This window comes from Hemiscyllium ocellatum, chromosome 10 (genome assembly GCF_020745735.1).
Source record: "Hemiscyllium ocellatum isolate sHemOce1 chromosome 10, sHemOce1.pat.X.cur, whole genome shotgun sequence".
Classification (NCBI taxonomy): domain Eukaryota; kingdom Metazoa; phylum Chordata; class Chondrichthyes; order Orectolobiformes; family Hemiscylliidae; genus Hemiscyllium; species Hemiscyllium ocellatum.
Genome location: NC_083410.1, coordinates 41,480,161 through 41,503,297, shown reverse-complemented (window position 1 = coordinate 41,503,297; position 23,137 = coordinate 41,480,161). Strand labels below are relative to the sequence as shown.

At 40.4% G+C, this 23,137-nt stretch overlaps 1 protein-coding gene across 4 annotated transcripts in view; it reads left to right on the top strand.

Annotated features, from left to right (window-relative positions):
* The first annotated feature begins 579 nt into the window (after positions 1 to 579).
* The window catches only part of mark1 (MAP/microtubule affinity-regulating kinase 1), a 203,373-nt gene continuing 180,815 nt past the window's right edge, over positions 580 to 23,137 (top strand). For all 4 annotated transcript variants that reach the window (XM_060831445.1, XM_060831446.1, XM_060831444.1 and 1 more), the window contains exons 1-3: positions 580 to 1,037; positions 2,205 to 2,408; positions 3,262 to 3,315. In XM_060831445.1, coding sequence (XP_060687428.1) covers positions 987 to 1,037; positions 2,205 to 2,408; positions 3,262 to 3,315 — 309 coding nt within the window. In that variant the 5' untranslated portion in view covers positions 580 to 986. The remainder of the gene's footprint in view (positions 1,038 to 2,204; positions 2,409 to 3,261; positions 3,316 to 23,137) is intronic.

The following is a 23,137-nucleotide window of genomic DNA, read 5'->3' as shown; positions in this document are numbered from 1 at the left end:
GTCACAATTGTGACTGGAAGTCATGCTGGCCATAATGAAGTTTACTGATGTCGTTCAGATCTCATTGTATCCAAGTGGAAGGTGAGGAGGAATTTGGTGGCAATTACCTGATGAGGGACCACATGATATTATTTCCATGAATTAATTCATGCACATAATCACCAGGCGAAAGGATATAATCCGTTCTGTAATCACAAAAGCTTCTGAATTATTATCTTCCATAGTTGCTTTACGCCCACCAGTTGTTTTGTCCTGGTTATAAAATTGCCTGAATAAATTGTCCTTAACTTCCAAGGAATACGAATTTTGTTTTTAAAAAGAAAATTATTTCATTTTGTGCATGGGCGGATGAAAAAGAATAATATTCAGTCTTAAAATGGTATTCACTGAAGGACTATGATACAAGAGATCATGTCAATGTCATTCTGCTGAAGTATTGATTTGTATTGGAGGATGGCAGATTAAATACTTCTTGGAGCCCTTTTTGCTCAAAGTCCAGGAGAGAGTGTGTCTGCTGGATAACTGCAATCACTCAGTGCTAGAAGTGGCCGCCGCTGGGTTCGCTCTCTCGCTATCTTGTGCACCGGCTCAGAATGCTCACAAACTCCCTCGGTCCCTGACTGCTTGTGGTGACAATTACACCTGAGCTCTGGCGGCTTTCTATCCCCCACCTCACTTCCTTCCCTCCCATTTTCCCTTTCTCTCTCTCCCCTTGTCTGCCTGTCCTCTTTCAATTCATACTGATTTTCTCTCTCTCTCTCTCTCTCTAGTCTTCCTCCCCTCCCCACCTTCTGACTAACCAATAGATGCCCGGTCAGTAATGGAGGATTTCCTATCAAACATGTAGGCGAGCGTTCCCTCCTCCGGTGGAGACTTCTTTTATGTTGAAGGGGGGAAAAAAGGGCAAAACAAAAGAGAGAGGTGGAAGTGGATAGGAATAATTGGAGAGGAAACAATTCGGCCTAAGTACTGAGTGTGAAGCCAAAATGTCGACCAGAACGCCATTGCCTACAGTGAATGAGCGCGACACAGAAAATGTAAGTGAGACAATGTATCATTTTTTATTCTCGCTACTTTTATGTGAATGCTTTAGTCGGGAACGCGGGGTTTAAAAGGCCTTCGCTGAAAGAATGAGTGTGTTTCTTGTTAAGGAGGGCCGTGTGAGTGCTCGGGGAGATGGTTACAGCATTTTTTTAATTGAAAAAAAACAAGAGACCTCTTGGAAAGGAGCAGAGACATTGACTCGCCTGCTTCATCGATCACACAGGCCTCCCTCTCTCTCACTGTATAATCTGGAAGGATTCTTTTCTGAAGACAGATTATTTCCTTTGGCCTTAATTTCAAAATTCTGCCTTTGGTTTGCTGCTTTTTGCCCCCCTCCTCCTCCTCCATATCCTTCAGCTCGGAAATATCCATTTAAGGCTGTCTTTGCCTGGAGGGAACAGCTCAATGACAAGGAGTTGTTTACTGGACCACAAAAGAACACCGTCCCTATTGAGTGTCGCTCAATGCAGACTTTTCGACTGGCGCAGTATTTCTCAGTTTGAACAATTATTGTGGGAGTTTTTCTCCCTTTCCCTTGGATTGTCAACACACAAAACCATCATCTGCCTCATTATACGTGTTTCCTTCACAATTCTTTCACTCCCCGTATATCTGGAAGATATGTGTTGATGCAAGGCATATGAAAACTGACGTCTCATTGGCAGGGTTAAAGGTCAGCCACACCATCCGGCAGCCTACATCAAAATCAAAATATTGCTAGTGCAAAATTTTTTTTCTATGACTTGACTGATGATTTAGTTGCAGTGTACATTTTACCCCCTTCCTAGCCTGAGACATCTCAATGCTGATGCTTTTCCTCTCAACTGCCCCCTCTTTTTATTCAGAGGAACATTGACAGGTGCTATGGGGGTATTGTAAGGAATTTTAGTTTTGCACGTGTTAATTTGAGAAGGAATCTGGTTTTATATTTTGAAGTTTTCAGTAAGGGTGCTTTGATGTGGGTAACCAATAAGGCTGAAGACAGTCAAGTAGAGACAGCACACTTATTTGCCTTCTGTCTTGTCCAAGAATTCTTATGGAAAGTATTTAAAGCTTTAAATATTGTAAATTTTAAGTTGTTGTATGTGACTAAAAATGTAGAGTCTGATATCAATTATTGTGAAATAATCCATGTAAATTGTACATGACCACTTCTGCAGCACACGTCTCTTGATGGATATGGTGACTCACAAATCCAGCCTTCCAAGTCGAGTAGCAGACAAAACTTACCACGATGCAGGAATTCAGTGGCATCTACGACTGAAGAGCAACCCCACATTGGAAATTATAGGCTGCTGAAGACTATAGGCAAAGGAAACTTTGCAAAAGTAAAATTAGCACGACATGTTTTGACTGGGAGAGAAGTGAGTTTTATTGTTTTCTTCATATTAAAAGCATTTTTATCAACCACTGCTGTATTGGTACTGCTATTGAAATGTCATTTTCACATTTTTGTTTTTAAATATGTTTTAAATGTTTTATTCTTTTTACATTCCAATTTAATTCTGATTTCATTTCCATATGGACTATTGTTTCTATGCACCTTCCACTATCCTGGAAGGCTGACCTACTCATGGCTGGTGCACACATTCTGTTTTGTGTTGGCTGTCGCAGAACAAAACAGGCATATAGACTACAGGTATAAAATGCAGGACAGTGCAGCAACTATTCCAATATTCTGCTCTTTCTCTCTCGTGTGTCTAACACTGGCTGGATGTAGCTGTTTTTAGCTTTTGGTTCTGTGATGCCATCAGAACCAATTTTTCACTCTACATCCTGTTGTAACTCTTAATAATGTTAGTTGAATTGTAACCCAAGGTTGTGTGTGTTGTATCATCAGTATTCTCTTTATTTCTCTCAGTTAGATTTTGTCGATAGCAATTTTGTTGAAAACTGAGCCATTTCATTACTGCAGAATTTTTATGATTTCTCTTGAAAATTTTGCCCCTGCTATTTCAAGAGGCATTATTAGTTTTATTTAAGACTCTGTACCTAAATAGATTTCAGGTCTTGCACCCATTCAGGCTCCTATGTGTACAAAATACATACTTTAGCAAGACATTGACAGGAACAAGAATGAAGCAGATTTGGATGTCAGGCAATCTTGGGACTCATACCTGTGAACATCTGGTTATAAAATTGTGCATTTGAAATAAAATATTTCAGTATTGAAAACATTTTCACAAATAATCTGATTCGTCTTTACATCATTTTCAGGTTGCTGTTAAAATAATTGACAAAACACAGCTGAATCCTACCAGTCTACAAAAGGTAAAGTTTTATCTCCAATTACAAACTCATTTTGCAGCTTTATAATTGAAACAATGAAGAAAATGCAAGTTAGCTTGTTTTCTATTTGCATGCACAGAAATATTACTGTTTAGTGAAAAAAAGATTTGTGCTTTTGTGAGCTTGGCATTCATGTGTAAACCAAGCAGCGTAGGCCTGAAGCAGTAATACTGTATAAATCTTGTGTTTCAAGGCAAGAAGAGTAGCTGGCTGGTGCCGAGAATATTCTCATTTGTTTTTCATCTCCCATCATATTTAGTGTTTTCAGTAAGAGTGGTATTAACTATTAAACTTTTGACTGTGAGTCAGTACTACTTTAAATGATTGTGAAGATGCTATTTATTGTCATCCTTTAGCTGTTGTAAAGACAAAATATATTTGTGAATGTGATCGATATAAAATTTAAGCCAGAAGACAAAATCACAAGTCATTAATGATTTCGGTCACTGAATATTATACCAAATTCTTTCCTGTCCTTTGTTGTGAGGCAAATGCTAAGTTCATAACAAAAGTACATTTTTATTACAGAATGCTCTGAAAACTAACTAGAAAATTCAGTGATCAGAAAGAAAACAGTTGTTGATTTTAAGTTGAAAAACAATTCAGTTTCAAAAGTTATAGAAACACTTTTCTTTTTGTGTCTATGTTGAGGATTGCTGAATAGTTGAGTTTGGTTGTGGTTGTGCAAAAAGGGCTGATGGTCTATATCCCAGGGTACTGAAGGAGGTGGCTCGGGAAATTGTGGATGCGTTGGTGATTATTTTCCAGAATTCGATAGATTCGGGATCGATACCTGAGGATTGGAGAGTGGCTAATGTTATACCACTTTTTAAGAAAGGTGGGAGAGAGAAAGCAGGAAATTATAGACCAGTTAGTCTGACCTCAGTGGTGGGCAAGATGCTGGAGTCTATTGTAAAGGATGAGATTACGGCACATCTGAATAGTAGTAACAGGATAGGGCAGAGTCAGCATGGATTTATGAAGGGGAAATCATGCTTGACTAATCTTCTGGAGTGTTTTGAGGATGTAACTCTGAAGATGGACGAGGAAGATCCAGTAGATGTAGTGTGCCTGGACTTTCAGAAAGCTTTTGATAAAGTTCCACATAGGAGGTTAGTGAGTAAACTTAGGGCGCATGGTATTGGGGGCAAAGTACTAGATTAGTTTGAAAATTGGTTGGCTGATAGGAAACAAAGGGTAGTGATAAACGGCTCCATTTCGGAATGGCAGGCAGTGACCAGTGGGGTACCGCAATGATCCGTGCTGGGACCGCAGCTTTTTGCAATATATGTTAATGATATAGAAGATGGTATCAGCAATAACATTAGCAAATTTGCTGATGATACAAAGCTGGGTGGCAGGGTGAAATGTGATGAGGATGTTAGGAGATTACAGGGTGACCTGGACAAGTTAGGTGAGTGGGCAGATGCATGGCAGATGCAGTTTAATGTGGACAAATGTATGGTTATCCACTTGGTGGCAAGAACAGGAAGGCAGATTATTACCTCAATGGAATTAATTTAGGTAAAGGGGCAGGACAGAGAGATCTGGGTGTTCTTGTACACCAGTCAATGAAGGCAAGCATGCAGGTACAGCAGGTAGTGAAGAAGGCTAATAGCATGCTGGCCTTCATAACAAGAGGGATTGAGTATAGAAGCAAAGAGGTGCTTCTGCAGCTGTACAGGGCCCTGGTGAGACCACACCTGGAGTACTGTGTGCAGGTCTGGTCTCCAAATTTGAGGAAAGACATTCTGGTTATTGAGGGAGTGCAGCGTAGTTCACTAGGTCAATTCCTGGAATGGAGGGATTACCTTAAACTGAAAGACTGGAGCGACTGGGCTTGTATACCCTTGAGTTTAGAAGACTGAGAGAGGATCTGATTGAGACATATAAGATTATGAAAGGATTGGACACTCTGGCAGCAGGAAACATGTTTCCGCTGATGGATGAGTGCTGAACCAGAGGACACAGCTTAAAAATACGGGGTAGACCATTTAGGACAGAGATGAGGAGAAACTTCTTCACCGAGAGAGTGGTGGCTGTGTGGAATGCTCTGCCCCAGAGGGCAGTGGAGGCCCAGTCTCTGGATTCATTTAAGAAAGAGTTGGATAGAGCTCTCAAAGATAATGGAATCAAGAGTTATGGAGATAAGGCAGGAAGCGGATACTGATTAGGAATGATCAGCCATGGTCATATTGAATGGCGGTGCAGGCTCGAAGGGCTGAATGGCCTACTCCTGCACCTATTGTCTATTGTCTAATATATGGAAGGTAGACATTAATGCTTTTGTAAAAATTGAAATTGTAGCCAACATTGCTTATGCTGAGCTTCAAAAGGTGAGGAAAATATGAAGGTGTATTTGGTAAATCATTTTTTGAAAGGATCAGAGCAACATTTTCACCATTACATCATTAAAAACGAACAAGATTTATGTTAACACAATACATATGTGCCCTATCTGTCAATAAAAGATAGTTTAAAGCATTTTATTTTGGATAATTATGTTGAATTAAATGAAGCATAAACGATTTCAGTAATATGTCAGTGATGTAATCTATAACCAAATAGAGATGTGAAGACCAAATCTCCCATTACCCAATTCATTATTATTTTGATTCATTTAAAGAGAGTCAGTTTTCAAATTATTGCAGCTAGCATGAGGGCAAACCCTTTCTCGTTTCAATTTTTCATAGTTCAGAAGAGTGGGAAGAGATTGATGTGGAGTATAAACACAACCAGAAACCAGATGGGCAAAGTGGCTTGTTATTGTGTCTTGGAATGAAGTTATTTGAAACAAAATTGCATCATGTTTTCAGGGGTCTGATATGTATTGTAAGAATGAAACTTAAAATGATTGAGACCGTGAGATGTACTCTGCAGTTTTCTTTTTGCTGATCTGTGAAATCTGCCATTGTGGTCTTGCAAAGACTTCTTGTGTAGCCTGACAGGAAGAGGAAGGGGGAAGAAGGGACAAAAATACTCAGCCACATCATGTTTAAAGGGTGGGCGAGTGAAGCTTCAGAGGCTTACAATATCATAACAGAAATATTCAGTTTACTTTTTTGGACTAATAAAGTTATTTTGTGTATAAGTGTTGCTGTACCAAATACTTAAACCAGGATATGAGAACATTTTGTAATATAATATTTGTGAATCCCTTTTTGGTCAATCAATTTATTTATACAGAGTCATTTTATATTTCTCAACAAAATCATATGCGAAGTTGTCTATTTTCCTCTCTCTCCATTTGGATTATGAATTTTGGGATTTAGTTGAGGAATCTAGATTTCCTTTTTGAATTTTTTTTTGTATTTTTAAATATGGCATACATGTTTCCTAAAAGTAGCATTTTACTTTTTATTGCTATTTATATCTTTCTTTCGTGTCAAATATTAAAGTCATAAATCGTGCAATGCATGGTTCACTGATTTTTTTTTTTCTTTTCAAATTTTTCATTTTACAAGATAATTTGCAATAAACTGCAGGCCTGCAGTTGTAAAATATGAACAGCTTGCAGTTGTTCTTTTATCACCAAGAGTATGACTGATCATTTCACAGTCCAATGAAAGAATAATTCATGTTTGAATTATTATTGGTCCTCGTACAGAAGAATGATTGATTATGTAACAGCTGTCAGCAACAAATTGGATATTTCACAACTATTGAGAGACACATGTTCATAAAACCGGCAGAATATTCCACTGGTGAGCTTGAGTCAAGGGACATTGTTTTTTTTGTTTTCAAAAGAACAAATTTTAATGAATGCAACTCAAACTGTATGAGTGAAGGACACAAAATTGATACTTACGTATTAAGTTAAAGTAGCCAAGTTATGCTTGTTCCTCCATATCAGCACGCATTAACCTCAAAGTTTTTTTTTAACAAGATGATGGAAACCTTTCCTTGGGGGGGGGGGTGGAAAGAACTTTTTTTTAAATGAAAGAACTATCAGGGTTGGGACATAAAGCCAAAAACCACTGTGGAACACTCTATATTTCTAGCGCTTTTTCCCCCAAAGAGGGTGTAATATTATAAAATGAATTAATGGTTTTTGTTATTGTTTTAATGGCCCAAAAAGGAAATTTTATAATTTTGAGTTTGAGGAGATTTTCCACAGAATTCCCTCACCCCTCCAAGTATGTAGGATCCAGTCACTGTCAATAAATACCGTTTTATGACCTGAAGATTATCATGACTGCTAAGATTCACCTATTCTCTTTAATTAAAAATTACATCTAACTAAGTGAAGAAGCTGTCCTCCTCCTAAAACTATATTGCATCTTTACTGTATAAAAAAGGATAATTAAAAGAATCTTTAAGCTAATGAATTGCTTGGACATCTTCAGAATTATGCTCTGATATGGCCTAAACATAATATTTTGTGTTTTATTGCTTTTTTTAATATCTTATTTTTACTTCTAATGCTAAATTATTAAAAGATGTCCCAGTCACATTTGAGTAAAATTTTAGTGGTCTTGTGATTTTCTTTAAAAAAAAGCAAACTGAGTGTTCAGGAGGGAATAAAAGACTTGCTTTTTTTCTTGCTGATAGGCATAGTGGTAAATATTGTACGTACTAGGTGGTGACTCTCGGGTGACTGTGTGATGAAGCAAGCAACAATACTTTAGAATGTTGCAACATTTCAGATCTGCAAAATATAACAAGTAAACTTGTAGTGAAAAGTGCAAGAGCAAGTTGACTTATTTACTTCTCTGTGCTTTTAGTGAGGGAAGACTATTGATAGTAGCAAGAACTTTTTTTGTTAAGTAGGCGTTTGATTATGTTTAAAAGTTTGGAGTAAAAAATGTAATGAACTTGGTTTTTTTTAGAAATCTTTGTCTCACTGTTTGAAAACTTGCTTATGTCTTGTGATTTTTCTTCTAGTTAACAGAGTGAGTTAGGCTTGCGAAAACAACTGTTATTTAGCTGGTCGCTTAACATTCAGTCATCCAATCGAGGGAATATTCGAAGTGTATTTTGAGACCAGTCATAGTTTAATTGCCATTTAATGAGGAATGTTTTCAGGTTTGTAGGTGTTTGTAAATTCACAGCCCCAGATTAGGAAAATAAACATTGTTAGTAATTCTTTTCTGACATTTTCCATTGAGCAAGCTCGTGAACAGTAATTTTTTTTCAAACTGTTCTTGTGTGTAATTCTCAACTGTAAAAGTCCTATTTTAATAATAGCAATAGCATATCTGTATCTCTGTTGCCAAATTTATTCAATGTTTCTTCTGTGTCTGAAATGCAATGTAAGTTGATTAACTTTTTTGGTGGAGCGGAGGCAGGGGGGAAGAAACCTATTTTGTCCAATACACTACAGCATTCATTTTACAGCACATAAGCAAGAAAAAATGATTTTTTCTGGTTATTTATAAAACTCACAATGTGAATCCATTTTCATGTCTTGAAGGCAATATTGCTGTATGACTATTGAGATGTAGGTTGTCTTAAGCATTCGGTCAGTCACAATACAATACATATCATGGTGAAATCCATCCACTAGCCAATACCTTTAAAGACATACAGAATGCATTTTTAATGAGTTTACTTGGATTGGTGAATCAAAAACAATCACGCCTTTGTACAGTAGTGTTGAATTTGAGGATAGTTGCAAACACTCAACCATGCAGCAGCAAGATGTTTTCTACTGAACTGTTTATTCACTTTAATAGTCATTAAGTTCCAGCTTTGGTTAAAGTTGGGATATGGGACCACTGATGACCAGTTCTTGATTTCTAATTATTCTTACCCAGTCAGTCTGTTTATGTGATCTGTAACATAGCTATCTTTGTTTCTTTGTGTAAAGGTGTGTTTACTTGGAATTTCACCAGACACATTGGCACACGATGTCCTGTTTTGTATCTCCTCTTCCCCCTTCCCTGTTGGCTATGGCTAATTGTTGAAGGGGAGTAGACAGATAATATTATCATCTGCGTGAATCTATAGTGGTCCATTAAATTGTACAGGATATCCAATGTTTCACCTGAGTTAACAAGTAGAAGTAATCAAAAGTGAGGACTGCAGATGCTGGAAACCAGAGTTGAGATCAGAGTGGTGCTGGAAAAGCTCAGCAGGTCAGGCAGCATCCGAGGAGCAGGAAAATCGACGTTTCGGGCAAAAGCCCTTCATCAGGAATGCTTTCGCCCAAAGCGTTGATTTTCCTACTCCTCAGATGCTGCCTGACCTGCTGTGCTTTTCCAGCACCACACTGATCTTAACAAGTAGAAGTGCTGCACTGTTTCAGGAAGACTTTTTTTTGACATTTCTGCATTGTTTGCTGAACTTGTTAGTGAGTTGTGCTACTAGCCATGTAAAAACAATCTTTTAAAAATAGTTTCATTTTCATTTTTTGCTTTTTAAATTTCATAACCTGTGAGTACTTCATCTCTCTGACCAGTAGAGAATGGTTATGCCCACTCAAATGCATTCAGCTCTGCTCTGTGTCACAACTTAATGTCAAAAACATATTTATTTCAAATTCCTATTCCATGTCAGTTGGCTAATGTACTAAATGCACCACCCTGTCAGTCATTCCACCTGCAGCTTCAGTACCTCTTCCTATGAGATAACTAAAGTTTGATGCTTTAATTTAAACATGGGTCTTTTGGCATTAGTGTGACAAGTTTGTTTTTGTTGGTGAGTTGCAACTTTGCCATTACCTTACCCAACTTTTTTAAATTGAGGAGCTAGGGAGGCAACTGACATGCAGGTCTCTCTTCAGTGCAGCTGTATATCAATGCCTATGATGCTTTATTTGCTTTTCCTCTTCTTGTCATTGTAAAGCCCAGCTCTCTCCAGTGAGGCTTCCATCTGCAATACCTTGATATCTCATCAATTACTTGGAGGGCAGCAATTAAGTGGACCGCAGTGGCCTTCAATCAGAAACCAGAAACTGCATTTGCTGAAATGCAGTTGCAAGTTAAGTCCCTTCCATGCATCAGTGACGCACCTGACGAGATGCTTTCTGAGTCCAATTACAGTCTTTCGTCAGTTCTTCTACATCGCTTGCATTTTTTTTTCAGTTCAGCTCTTTCAGTGTTAGTGTTTTTTTGTTAATGATAGGGTTGGCAGTAAAAGAAGGCCTAATGATTATAGAGATACTTGGGAGTTGCTGTGTTCCAATCCAGTCAAAAAAACAATTGGCAAAAATGAATGGAAGACAAATGGGAGCTGTAGGGGAGAGGGAGGAAATGAAAAGAAGATTGTAGTGAGCAAGACAGGAATAAAATGAAGTAAACATTGCGAAAGACAGTAAGTGGATGTTCCTGAGGATGCTTTCAACATTGGTTTTCCATCCAATTGAATGATTTCATTTGAGCTTGCTAGATTTGATGTACCGTAATCATCCAATTTGCTGTGATAGAACATCTAACAGTACAGCACAGGAACAGGACCTTTGGCCCACTACATGTAGGCCAACCATGATTCCATTCTAAACTAATCCCCTCTGCTTGCAGGTGGTTCATATTCCTCTGTTCCCTGACCACATGCCTAAGCATTTCTATCGCATATGCTTATGCCACCTCTCTGGTAGTGCATTCCAGGCATCTACCACCCTCTGAGTTATAAAATAAAAGCCTCACGCATCTCCTTTCAACTTGCTCCCCTCACCCGTAAACCAGTGCTTCCTAGTATTTAAAATTTAATGTAAGGCTCACCGACCTATAATTTCCTGGATTATCCCTGTTGCCCTTCTTAAACAAAGGAATAATACTGACTGTTCTTCAGTCTTCTGGGATCTTGCCTATGGCCAAAGAAAATACAGAGATTTTTGTCAAAGTCTCAACAATCTCCTCCCATGCCTCCCTGAGTATCCTGGAATAGATCCCAACTGGTAAAAGTGAGGTCGGCAGATGCTGGAGATCAGAGCTGAAAATGTGTTGCTGGTTAAAGCGCAGCAGGTCAGGCAGCATCCAAGGAACAGGAAATTCGACGTTTCGGGCACAAGCCCTTCATCAGGAATGAGGAAAGTGTGCCCAGCAGGCTAAGATAAAAGGTAGGGAGGAGGGACTTGGGGGAGGGGTGATGGAGATGTGATAGGTGGAAGGAGGTCAAGGTGAGGGTGATAGGCCAGAGTGGGATGGGGACGGAGAGGTCAGGAAGAAGATTGCAGGTTAGGAGGGCGGTGCAGAGTTCGAGGGAGTCGACTGAGACAAGGTGGGGGGAGGGGAAATGAGGAAACTGGAGAAATGTGAGTTCATCCCTTGTGGTTGGAGGGTTCCCAGGCGGAAGATGAGGCGCTCTTCCTCCAATCGTCGTGTCGTTATGTTCTGGCGATGGAGGAGTCCAAGGACCTGCATGTCCTTGGTGGAGTGAGAGGGAGAGTTAAAGTGTTGAGCCATGTGGTGGTTGGGTTGGTTGGTCCGGGCGTCCCAGAGGTGTTCCCTGAAGCGTTCCGCAAGTAGGCGGCCCGTCTCCCTAATATCTATTGCATCCACTGCACCCGATGTGGCCTCCTCTATGTTGGGGAGAAGGGCCGCCTACTTGCAGAACGCTTCAGGGAACACCTTTGGGACCCCCCGACCAACCAACCCAACCACCCCGTGGCTCAACACTTTAACTCTCCCTCCCACTCCACCAAGGACGTGCTGGTCCTTGGACTCCTCCATCGCCAGAACATAACAACACGACGATTGGAGGAAGAGCGCCTCATCTTCCACCTGGGAACCCTCCAACCACAAGGGATGAACTCACATTTCTCCAGTTTCCTCATTCCCCTCCCCCCACCTTGTCTCAGTCGACTCCCTCGAACTCTGCACCGCCCTCCTAACCTGCAATCTTCTTCCTAACCTCTCCGTCCCCACCCCACTCCGGCCTATCACCCTCACCTTGACGTCCTTCCACCTATCACATCTCCATCGCCCCTCCCCCAAGTCCCTCCTCCCTACCTTTTATCTTAGCCTGCTGGGCACACTTTCCTCATTCCTGATGAAGGGCTTGTGCCCGAAACGTCGAATTTCCTGTTCCTTGGATGCTGCCTGACCTGCTGCACTTTAACCAGCAACACATTTTCAGCATAGATCCCAACTGGACCTGGGGACCTACGTACCTTAAGATTTTTCAGGATATCCAACGTCACCTCCTGCATAATATTGATGTGCCTTAGAATATCAACATACCCCTCCCAAAACATAGCATCGTCCATGTCCTTCTCTTTGGTGATCATCAATGTAAAGTACTCATTATGAACCTCACCCACTTTCTCTGGATCCTTACATAAATTCTGCCTCCTTTGTCCATAAGTGGAACTACTGTTTACCTACCTCCCCCTTTGCTCCAATATATGTATAAAATGCCTTGGAAATCTCCTTTATCTTTCTTGCCAAGGATTTTTCATAGCTCCTTTTAGCCCTCCTACTTCTTTGTATAAATTCTTTCCTGCTTCCTTTACATTTCTCAAAGTCCTTGTCTGATATTAGTTTCCTAAACATTACAAAGGCTTCCTTTTTTCTTTTGGACTAAACTTTCAATATCTGTTGTCATCCAAGATTTGCAAATCTTGCAATCCTTATCTTTCATCACCACAGGGTCATACTGGTTTGAACTCTGATCAGCTGGCCTTTAAAAGACTCCCACATGTCAGATGTGGATTTACCTTCAAACAACCACCTCCAATCTAATTTCTCCAGTTACTTTCTGTGGTGTGCTTACTTATCTGTTCCTCTATCTTCTTGCTGGCTATTGGGAAGCTGATTGTGTCATAGTGATTGCACCTTTCTCATTCCTAAGTTCTACACATGTCATCTCGCTGGATGAACTCTCTCTTAGTGCAGCTGTGACATGCTCCTTAATCAATAATGCAACTTCCCCACCCCTCATACACCCGTTTATAGCTCACCTGGAATAGCTAAACCCTGGAATATTGGGCTGCCAGACCTGTCCTCTTCTCAACCAAGTTTCTGTAATGGCTACAACATCATAGCTCCATTCAGGTTCTAAGCTCAAGTGTTTTTTCTGTTATATATATTGCAGTAAAGTAAATATGCTTCAGACTGCCATGTTCATTATCCTGGTCCTGCCTAATCTTCGTAATAGACTGACTTGACTTAACCTCTACCTTCTTCTCAATCACTCCACCTGCTGCTCTGGTTCCCACCCACTAGCAACACAAATTTAAACCCTCCCGAGTGGTACAGCAAACCTCCCTGCAAGGATATTGGTGTCCCTTCAGTTTAGGTGCAGCCCATCCTTCTTGTACAGATCACTCCTGCACTGGAAGAGACCCCAGAGATCAGGTATCTTAAACTCTTCCTCCTACATCAGTTCTTTGTCACATTTCAACTGTATTATCCTCCTACTTTTGGCCTTACTTGCAGGTGGCACAGGAAGTAATCCCAAGATTACAACACATGAGGCCCTGCTTTTTAAGTTTTTGCCAAACTCCTTAAATTCCCTTTGCAAGACCTTGTCTCTCTTCCTCCCTGTGACATCTTTACCAACATGGACCACAACCTTTAGCTGCTCACTCTCTGCCTTTAAGAATATCCTGTGCCTGCTCAGAGACATCCTTGACCCTGGCACTATGGAGGCAACACAGCATTGTGGAATCTCGTTTGTGGCCACAGAAATGCCTCTCCGTGGTCATGACTACTGAGTCTCCTATCATGACAGCTCGCCTACCCTTTGATCCTCCCTGTTGTACTACAATGCCAGGCAGGGTACCACTGATCTGGCTGCTGCTTTCCCCTGAGAAGTGATTCCTCCACAAATAGTATCCAAAATGGTATATCTGTCTGAGAGGGGAATAATCCTGCACTGCCTACCTGCCCTTCCTGGAGGTTACCCATTTACCTGGTTGAACCTTTGGTGTGACCACATCCCTGAAACTTCTATCTCTAAAACATTCTGCCTCCTTTATGCTCTTCAGTGAGTTCACCTGCCACTCCAACCAGCCCAGTCTGAAGGGAGCTGCAGGTGGATACACTTCCTGCAGAAATATTTGACTTACTTCCCTGATTTCCCTCATCTCACAGAGGAGCATAAACTCTATGAACTGCCGTTACTCGAGCAATATTTGATTAAAAAAGAAAGAAAGATCTGTAAATTAATGCTGCCTGCCCTCCTCAGCAAAGCCCACACTTGGATCTCGCAACTGTTGTCAAAATGGCTGCACCTACTAGAACTTGCCTCCCTTTAATAGGCTACCCGTAGGAAAGATAACTTATCCCAGAATCCCCCTCTTGTCACTTCTCACTGCTCTCTCTATTGGATGCTCTTCTTTTGAGCCCTGGATCCTTCTTGAACCCCTTCTCAGTTGTCATCAGCAAGCTGACTTCTCCCAGAATCTTCCTTAGTCACTTCTCACAACTGCTTTCCAATGAAAGTGATCTTGAACATTTCAGGATTCCCCTTCAACTCCTATATTTGATCATGTGGACTTTGTATGCTGAGTTTGGGTTTTCAGGCTCCCTGCTGTGTGAAGATGATTACAGCAAGACTTGTTTCACAATTTTAAGCAACAGCCTATTCATTTATCCTTGCTGTTCTGTGAAACAGTGTTTCAATAATTGTAATGTTTGTAACTCCCTCTTTGTTCTATTGGTAAGTGCAACCATATGTGGAAGTGAGGTTCAGGTTTGATTGTTAGTCTTTGCTTGGTTAGTTAGGAAAGAGAAAAATTAGCCAGTTATCCTTTTTTGTTAAACAGTGAATTTTCATGATGAAGGAATATTATCTGAGAACAAAGTTTGATGTTGATTATGTTACATTTCCCTGTGTTGAATACATTGCTGTTAAGGATCACAAGCAGGGAACAATTGGGTGATGTGCTGTACTGCAATTAACCTTGCACTGTCGAGAACAAGAATGAACGATGAATCAGCTATTGCATTAGAGGAAGAGAGAAAAATTATCTGCAAGGACACTGATCCATAACCCAAAACACAGTTGCTCGCTCAAGGAGTTACCATGTTGTATATCCTGTCTCAGCTGTGATACCCGATGTGACAGATTTTCAGTTAGCTGTCCATTTGGGTCGATAAAATATAGAATTATTTTAAAAAGTAGAATAGATAAATTGCTGCTGTGATCGCAAGCTGTATTGTTGCCCTTAAGTGCAGTAATTGTGAATTGGAACGTTAATCTATAATTTTAGGAGGATTTAGATAGTTTGCCACATTTTTATAGCTGTTAAACAGGTATTTCAATTGAATACCAATTTAGATTTGATTCTATATAGTATTAAATTCTTTTTGTACTTGCATTCGTCAGGTGAGATCATGATATTTGTCCTGATTGTGTAATTATTAAAATGGAATAGCAATTTCTATTTGAGGTCTAGAGCACACTGGAACAATGCTGATAAGATATGGACTATCAATTTTCAAATTCTGACATCAGATTTTAATACTGGAGACTTTTATCAACTAAACTAATTTGAGGAGAAAACAAGGAAGAAGCATGGATGTAAAAGCACTGCAGTGACCCCCTGGTCAGAGGTTAAAACCAGTTCTAGAAACCAGTGTAGCATGAACAGAATTGTCTCAACTGAAATAATTATTTATCTAAAGGTATTGAAAATGATCAATTAAATCAGGCATCAACAAATTCTCGATCTCCTGTTTTAATTTGCACTTGTCCAAAATGTGCAAATTCTCATGTATGATAGGGTTGCCTGCAATTGTTTAGATTGGTGCCAGACTTGGAAAGTACACTAATGAACCAAGTTTGAGTAACTGTTTGGCAGGGCAGAGCACCGAGAAAGAAAATATGTAGGTAACAGCAAGGACTGGAACTCCGACTCTCACTCGTGCACTCTCTCACATTCATGTTCTCTTTTGCATGCTCACTCTTAAACTGGCACAAATAATGAAGCAAAGAGGAGCAACAGTCATTCACCAAGAACTCCAGGATTTTGCAAATTTCGCTATTGTTGAGGATACAAGACTGTAACTAAACTGCTATGGTTTCTTTTCCAACTATAACAATTTCAAAGCTTAACAGCCTCTTAAACTGCATATATATCATTTTTTCGTATGTGTTTACTGTCATATTTTATTAGTTATCTTAGAAATTTTGCTCATTACTCTTTCTTCACTCAAAACCTTTTATAATTCATTCCTTAATTTTGACTTGCACGGAGTTTGTTTAATTTGCTGTGTGATATTGCTATGCGCTAAGGAAATTAAAATCTTTGTTCAGCTGACCATCTTCAAGCCTCCTTATCTCCAAATTTGCAGATGACACCAAGCTAGATGGAGCAATGAATTGTGAGGAGGATGCAGAGTTGCTTCAGTGTGATTTGAATAAGTTGAGCGAGTGGGCACATGTGGCAGATGAAGTATAATGTGGATAAATGTGAAGTCATTTACTTTGGTAGCAAGAACAAGAAGGCAGGTTACTATTTAAATAGTGATAGATCGGGGAAAGGGGAGGTACAAGGACTTGGGTGGCTTTGTACACCAGTCACTGAAAGTAAGCATGTAGGTCCAGTGTGTATTGAAGAAGGCCTACAGTATGTTGGCCTTTGCCGTGACAGTACAGGAGCAGGGATGTCTTTCTGCAGTTGGACAGGTTACTGGTGAGACCACCTCTGGAGTTTTGAGTCCGTTTCTGGCCTCCTTTCAGATGAGGAAAATTGTTCTGGCTATTGTGAAAATGCAGTGAAGACTAATTTTTGTGAAGGTAGGACTGACATGTGAAATCATTTAGGATAATATTCACTGAAGCTTTGAAGAATGAGTGAACATCTCGGAGAAACCTATAAAATTCTATCAGGACTAGGCAGGGTAAATGTTGGAAAGATGTTTCCTTTATCTGGGGAGCCTAGAACAAGGGGTCACAATTTAAAGATCAAGGGTAGGTCATTTAGGACTGAAATAAGAAGTTTCTTCACTCAGAGTTGTGGACCTGTGGAATTCTCTGCCATAGAGAGCAGTTGAGGCCACAACATTAAATGTTTTCAAGAAGGTGTTAGGTATAGTTCTTACAACTAAAAGAATCAAAGGATAAGGAAAGAAGATGCGAACAGGGTGCCAAGTTGATTGAGCATCCATGATTGCATTGAATGATAGAGCAGGCTTGGAGGGCTGAACCCTTAACCCCTGCTCCTGTTTTCTATGTTTCTCTACTTGTGAGCTTTGAGGAAGAGGTACAGTAATGACCAAGTGAAGAGTCACCCTACCTTCCCCTTCACTTGGTCATTACTTTACCATGACTATCTATCATTTAGAAGATTTCTCTTAGTGTCTACTGGTCTTCTGCTTCAGATTGAAAAAGACAAGCAAGTTTAAAAAAAGTTGTCATTAATTCAATAAACTATATCTCTGAATGGAATTATTTTTATTAGAATTGGGATATTAAAATGGCTGAAAATGTGTTGCTGGTTAAAGCGCAGCAGGTCAGGCAGCATCCAAGGAGCAGGAAATTCGACGTTTCGGGCACAAGCCCTTCATCAGGAATGGCTACCAAATTTTAGTGCCTCATGAACCTCAGTTCAGATCTGAAGAAATAATTGTGATCGCAGTTTGAAGCAGGGAGAAAATTGCAGTGAACTTACTGCCCTTCTGTTACCAGTGGTTGTCTTCAGTAGAAATTTACTTTCTAAAACATTTTGTTCACAGGATGTGTGTGTTGCTCACTTTGCTGAGGTGGTGGTGAGTTGCCTCTTCCTGCAGTCCATATGGTTTAGGGTACCCCCAATTCAGTTAGAGAGGGAGTTCCAGGATTTTGACTCAGTGACAGTGAAGAAACAGTATTTTGTAATATTGTGTGTTATGTATAGTAAAGTACCCTTGCAAACATTTCCCTCCCTGCCAAACCAAAGTTTAAAGCTATAAAATGTTCAGTGGTATCTCTGGTTGTTGAGCAAATTTACAAGGATTAAACTTAGATTGGATATTGAAATTTATTTAGAATGGCAGTGAAATTGGACAAGTCATGTTCCCACTAAACAGATTAATTTGGTGATTAGTAGCTTTGGTGTTTTTCGTAAAGAAAATTCAGTCTAATGATTGCAATTGCAAAAAACGAATATGCTACCTTTTTCGGTGTTAGTTTGAATAGAAAAGTATTGAGGCTTCTCCAACTTGTCATTGGCCTAAGGATTTGACTAAAACTGCTGCATGAATTCTTCATTATGCTTACTGTCACGATGATCCAACTTTAAATTAGCTTGAATGAGGGAAAGGGAATCACACTAACTCAATCCCTCTCAAGCATTCTGGTTTATTTTAAGAGGACACCAAAAATGGGAATGGAAGTGGAAATTCTGGGTAATCCAAGATGGAGGATGGGGAAAACATGTTGTGGCTGTAAGAGCTGCACCTTTTAGGTGTTGAAGGTGATTGCCTCAAATTCCAGGAACAGCAATTACAGTTCTATAAGTTGTTGCATTGTTTTGGAACTTTGGCGAAAAAAGATCAAAGTATTGGAACGTTTAAAAGGAGGAAGACAGACAAAAGGCAGCAAGATATGGTCAGTGAGCGAGAGACAATAAAAAATCCACACAGCTAACTGACACAGCAGTGAGTCTGCACAGGTACTGCCTTTGCTGGATTACTGCACCAGAATCCATCTATGAATAATTAACAAACAGCGAAATTCACATCTGACCTTGGAGGAACTGGTATGGGTGAGCTCACAGCACAAGAACAGATGAGTGCATAGTTTTTAATGTGTAACCTTGCTGTAAGTCTACTGTAGTGAGTAGGGTGGGTTCTTTCTTGATTATATGTTTTGTTGAGATCTCTCTGTTGATTAACTTAATACTTACAGTTTATAGGTTTAAAATTTAGCCTGGAGTATTTTTTTAGAGCAAAAAGATGGTGCTTTTTTTTGGGTCTGTTGCTTGTGAAGGAACAAAGATGGCCTTCAATAGAGTGATATGCTCTTCCTGTTGGATATGGGAAAATTAGGGAGAGTTTCTATGTTACTGATGATTATGTCTGCAGGAAGTGCCTTTGGTTGTGTAATCTATCAGATCGCATGAACCTGTTGGAGTGGCAGTTAGAGGCAAGAGCTAGGGGGTGTGTTGGGTGGCAGTTACAGGAAGGGAGAAAAGCCGCAGGTACAAGAAGGTAGGTGGGTTAACTCCAGAAAATGTAGGAGGGGTAGCCAGGTAGTGCAGGAGTCTTCTGTGGCTATCCCCATCTGAAACAAGTATGCTGTTTTAGAAAATGGAGGGGGCAATGGACTCTCAGGCGAATGTAGCACAAACAGTCAAATTTCTTGTATTGAGACTGGCTCTAATGTAATGAAGGGCGATCAATTGTATTAGGGGGGGGGTCTCCAGTCTGAGGCACAGACAGCTTGAGTCAGCAGTGAAAAATCAGAATAGTATGTCGCCTCCATGATGCCAGGATCAAGGATATCTCAGAAAGGTTGCAGAATGCTCTCAAAGGGGAGAGGGGCCAGCAGTAAGTCATTGTACACATTCAAACCAATGACATAGGAAGGGACAAGGATGAGATTCTGAAAAGAGAATATAGAAAGTTAGGCAAAAATTTAAAAAGGAGGTTCTTGAGGGTAGTAATACCTGGATTACTCAAGGTGCTATGAGGTTAGGAATAGGAGGATAGAGCGGATGAATGCGTGACTGAGGCGCTGGTGTAGGGGAAAAGGATTCACATTTTTGGATCATTGGAATCTCTTTTGGGGTAGAAGTGACCTGTACAAGGACGGATTGCACCTAAATTGGAAGGGGACTAATATACTGGAGGTGGGGGCATCTAGGGAAAGAGTGAGGAAAGAGATCAATCTGAGACTGGTACATTTGGGGGAAAAGAGTGAGTCAAACAGTCAGGGCAGGTATGAATAAAACAGAGAACAAGGTCGGGAAGACAAATTAAACTGTATTTACTTCAGTGCAAGAGGCCTAACAGGGAAAGCAGATGAGCTCAGGGCATGGTTAGGAACATGGCACTCTGATATCATAGCAGTTACAGAAACTTGGCTCAGAGATGGACAGGACTGGCAGGTTAATGTTCCAGGATACAAATGTTACAGGAAGGACAGAAAGGGAGGCAAAAGAGGAGGGGTAATGGCATTTTTGATAAGGTATAGCATTACAACTGTACTGAGGGAGGCTATTCCTGGGAATATATCCAGGGAAGTTATTTGGGTGGAACTGAGAAATGAGAAAGGGATGATCACCTTATTGGGATTGTATTATGGACCCCCTAATAGTCAGAGGGAAATTGAGAAACAAACATGTAAGGAGATCTCAGTTATCTGTAAGAATAATAAGGTGGTTATGGTAGGGGATTTTAACTTTCCAAACATCAACTAGGACTGCCATAGTGTTAAGAGTTTAGATGGAGAAGGATTTGTTAAGTGTGTACAAGAAAATTTTCTCATTCAGTATGTGGATGTACCTACTAGAGAAAGTGCAGAGCTTGACCTACCCTTGGGAAATATGGCAGAGTGGGTAAGTGAAGTGTCAGTGGGGAAACACTTTGGGACCAACAACCATAATTCTATTAGTTTTAAAATAGTGATGGAAAAGAATATGCCGGATCTAACATTGAAGCTCTAAATTGGAGGAAGGCTAATTTTGACAGCATGGGGCAAAAACGTTCAAAACTGATTGGGGCAGATGTTCGCAGGTAAAGGGAGATTGAAAAATGGGAAGCCTTCAAATATGAGATAACGAGAGTCCAGAGACAGCATATTTCTGTTAGGATGAGAGAAAAGGCTGGTAGGTGTAGGGAATGCTGGATGACCAGAGAAATTGAGGGTTTGGTTAAGAAAAAGAAGCAAGCATAAGTTGAGTATAGAATGATAGATCGAGTGAATCCTTAGAGTATAAAGGCAGTCAGAGTATATTTTTAGGAGGGAAATCAGGAGGGCAAAAAGGGGACATGAGATAGCTTTGGCAAATAGAGTTAAGGAGAATCCAAAGTGATGTTACAAATACATTAAGGACAAAAGGTTAACCAGGGAGCAAATAGAGCCCTTCAAATATCAGCAATGCAGCTTTTGTGTGGAGCTGCAGGAGGTTGGGGAGATAGTAAAAGAGTATTTTGCATCAGTATTTACGGTGGAGAAGAACATGGAAGATATAGAATGTGGGGAAATAGATGGTGACATCTTGAAAAATGTCCATATTGCAGAAGGTGTAGTATTGGATGGCTTTAAACATATAACATTGGATAAATCCCCAGGACCTGATCAGGTGTACCCTCGAACACTGTGGGAAGCAAGAGAAGTGATTGCTGGGCCAATGGCTGAGATATTTGTATCATCAATAGTCACACGGGAGGTGCTGGAAAACTGGAGGTTGGCTAATGTGATGCCACTAATGAAGAAAAGTGGTAAGGTGAAAGCCAGGGAACTATAGACCACTGAGCCTGACATCGGTGTTGGACAGGTTTCTTGGAGGGAATCCTGAGGGACAAGATTTACATGTATTTGGAAAGGCAAGGACTGATTATGGATAATCAGTATGGCTTTGTGCATGTGAAATCATGTCTCACGAACTTGATTGAGTTTTTTGAAGAAGTAACAAAGAGGATTGCTGAGGGCAGAACAATGGATGTGATGTATATGGACTTCAGCAAGGTGTTCAACAAAGTTCCCCACAAGAGACTGGTTAGCACGGTTAGATCTCACGGAATATAGGGAGAACTAGCCATTTGGATATAGAACTGGCTCAAAGGTAGAAGACAGAGGGTGGTGTTGGAGGATTGCTTTTCAGACTGGAGGCCTGTGACCAGTGGTGTGCCACAAGGATTTTGTCATTTATACAAATTATTTGGATGTGAACATAGGAGGTATAGCTAGTAAGTTTGCAGATGACACCAAAATTGGAGGTGTAGTGGACAACGAAGAAGGTTACCTCAAATTGCAATGATCAGATGGGCTAATGAGCTGAAGAATAGCAGATGGAGTTTAATTTAGATAAATGCGAGGTGCTGTGTTTTGGGAAAGCAAATCTTAGCAGGACTTGTAGACTTCATGGCCAGATCCTAGGGAGTGTTGCTGAACAAAGACCTTGGAGTGCAGGTTCATAGTTTCTTGAAAGTGGAGTCACAGGTAGATAGGGTAGTGAAGAAGGCGTTAGGTATTGCTTTCCTTCATTGATCAGATTATTGAGTACAGGAGTTGGGAGGTCATGTTGCGGCTGTACAGGATATTGGTGAGGCCACTTTTGGAATATTGCATGCAGCTCTGCGTTCAGAAAAGATTTACAAGGATGTTGCCAGTGTTGAAGGATTTGATCTATAGGGAGAAGTTGAATAGGCTGGGGCTATTTTCCCTGGAGCGTCGGAAGCTGAGGGGTGACCTTTATAGAAGTTTATAAAATCATGGGGGGCATGGGTAGGATAAATAGACAAGGTCCTTTCTCTGGGATGAGGGAGTCCAGAACTAGAGGGTATAGGTTTAGGATGAGAGGAGAAAGATATAAAAGGGACCTAAGGGGTAGCTTTTTCACACAGAGGGTGGTGTGTGTTTAGAATGAGTTGCCAGAGGAAGTGGTGGGGGCTCGTACAATTACAGCATTTAAGAGGTATCGGGATGGCTATATGAATAGGAAGGGTTTAGAGGGACATGGGCCAAGTACTGGCAAATGGGACGAGATTGGGTTGGGATATCTGGTCAGCATGGACGAGTTGGACTGAAGGGTCTGTTTCCGTGCTATGCATCTCTCTATGTATCATTCATTTAATGCAAAAAGAGCAAAGATGGCCATGTTGCTGCCACATTAGTGTTTCTCATTTTGCATAATGGATAATGATCCTAATCAGTCCTGGAGGTCAATCTCAAAGAGAATACCTGGCATCCCTATTCAAAATACACTGTGGAGTGGGGAAGCTACTAGATCTAATATTGACAAGTGTGTGCTGGTGAGTGTGTTCATCTA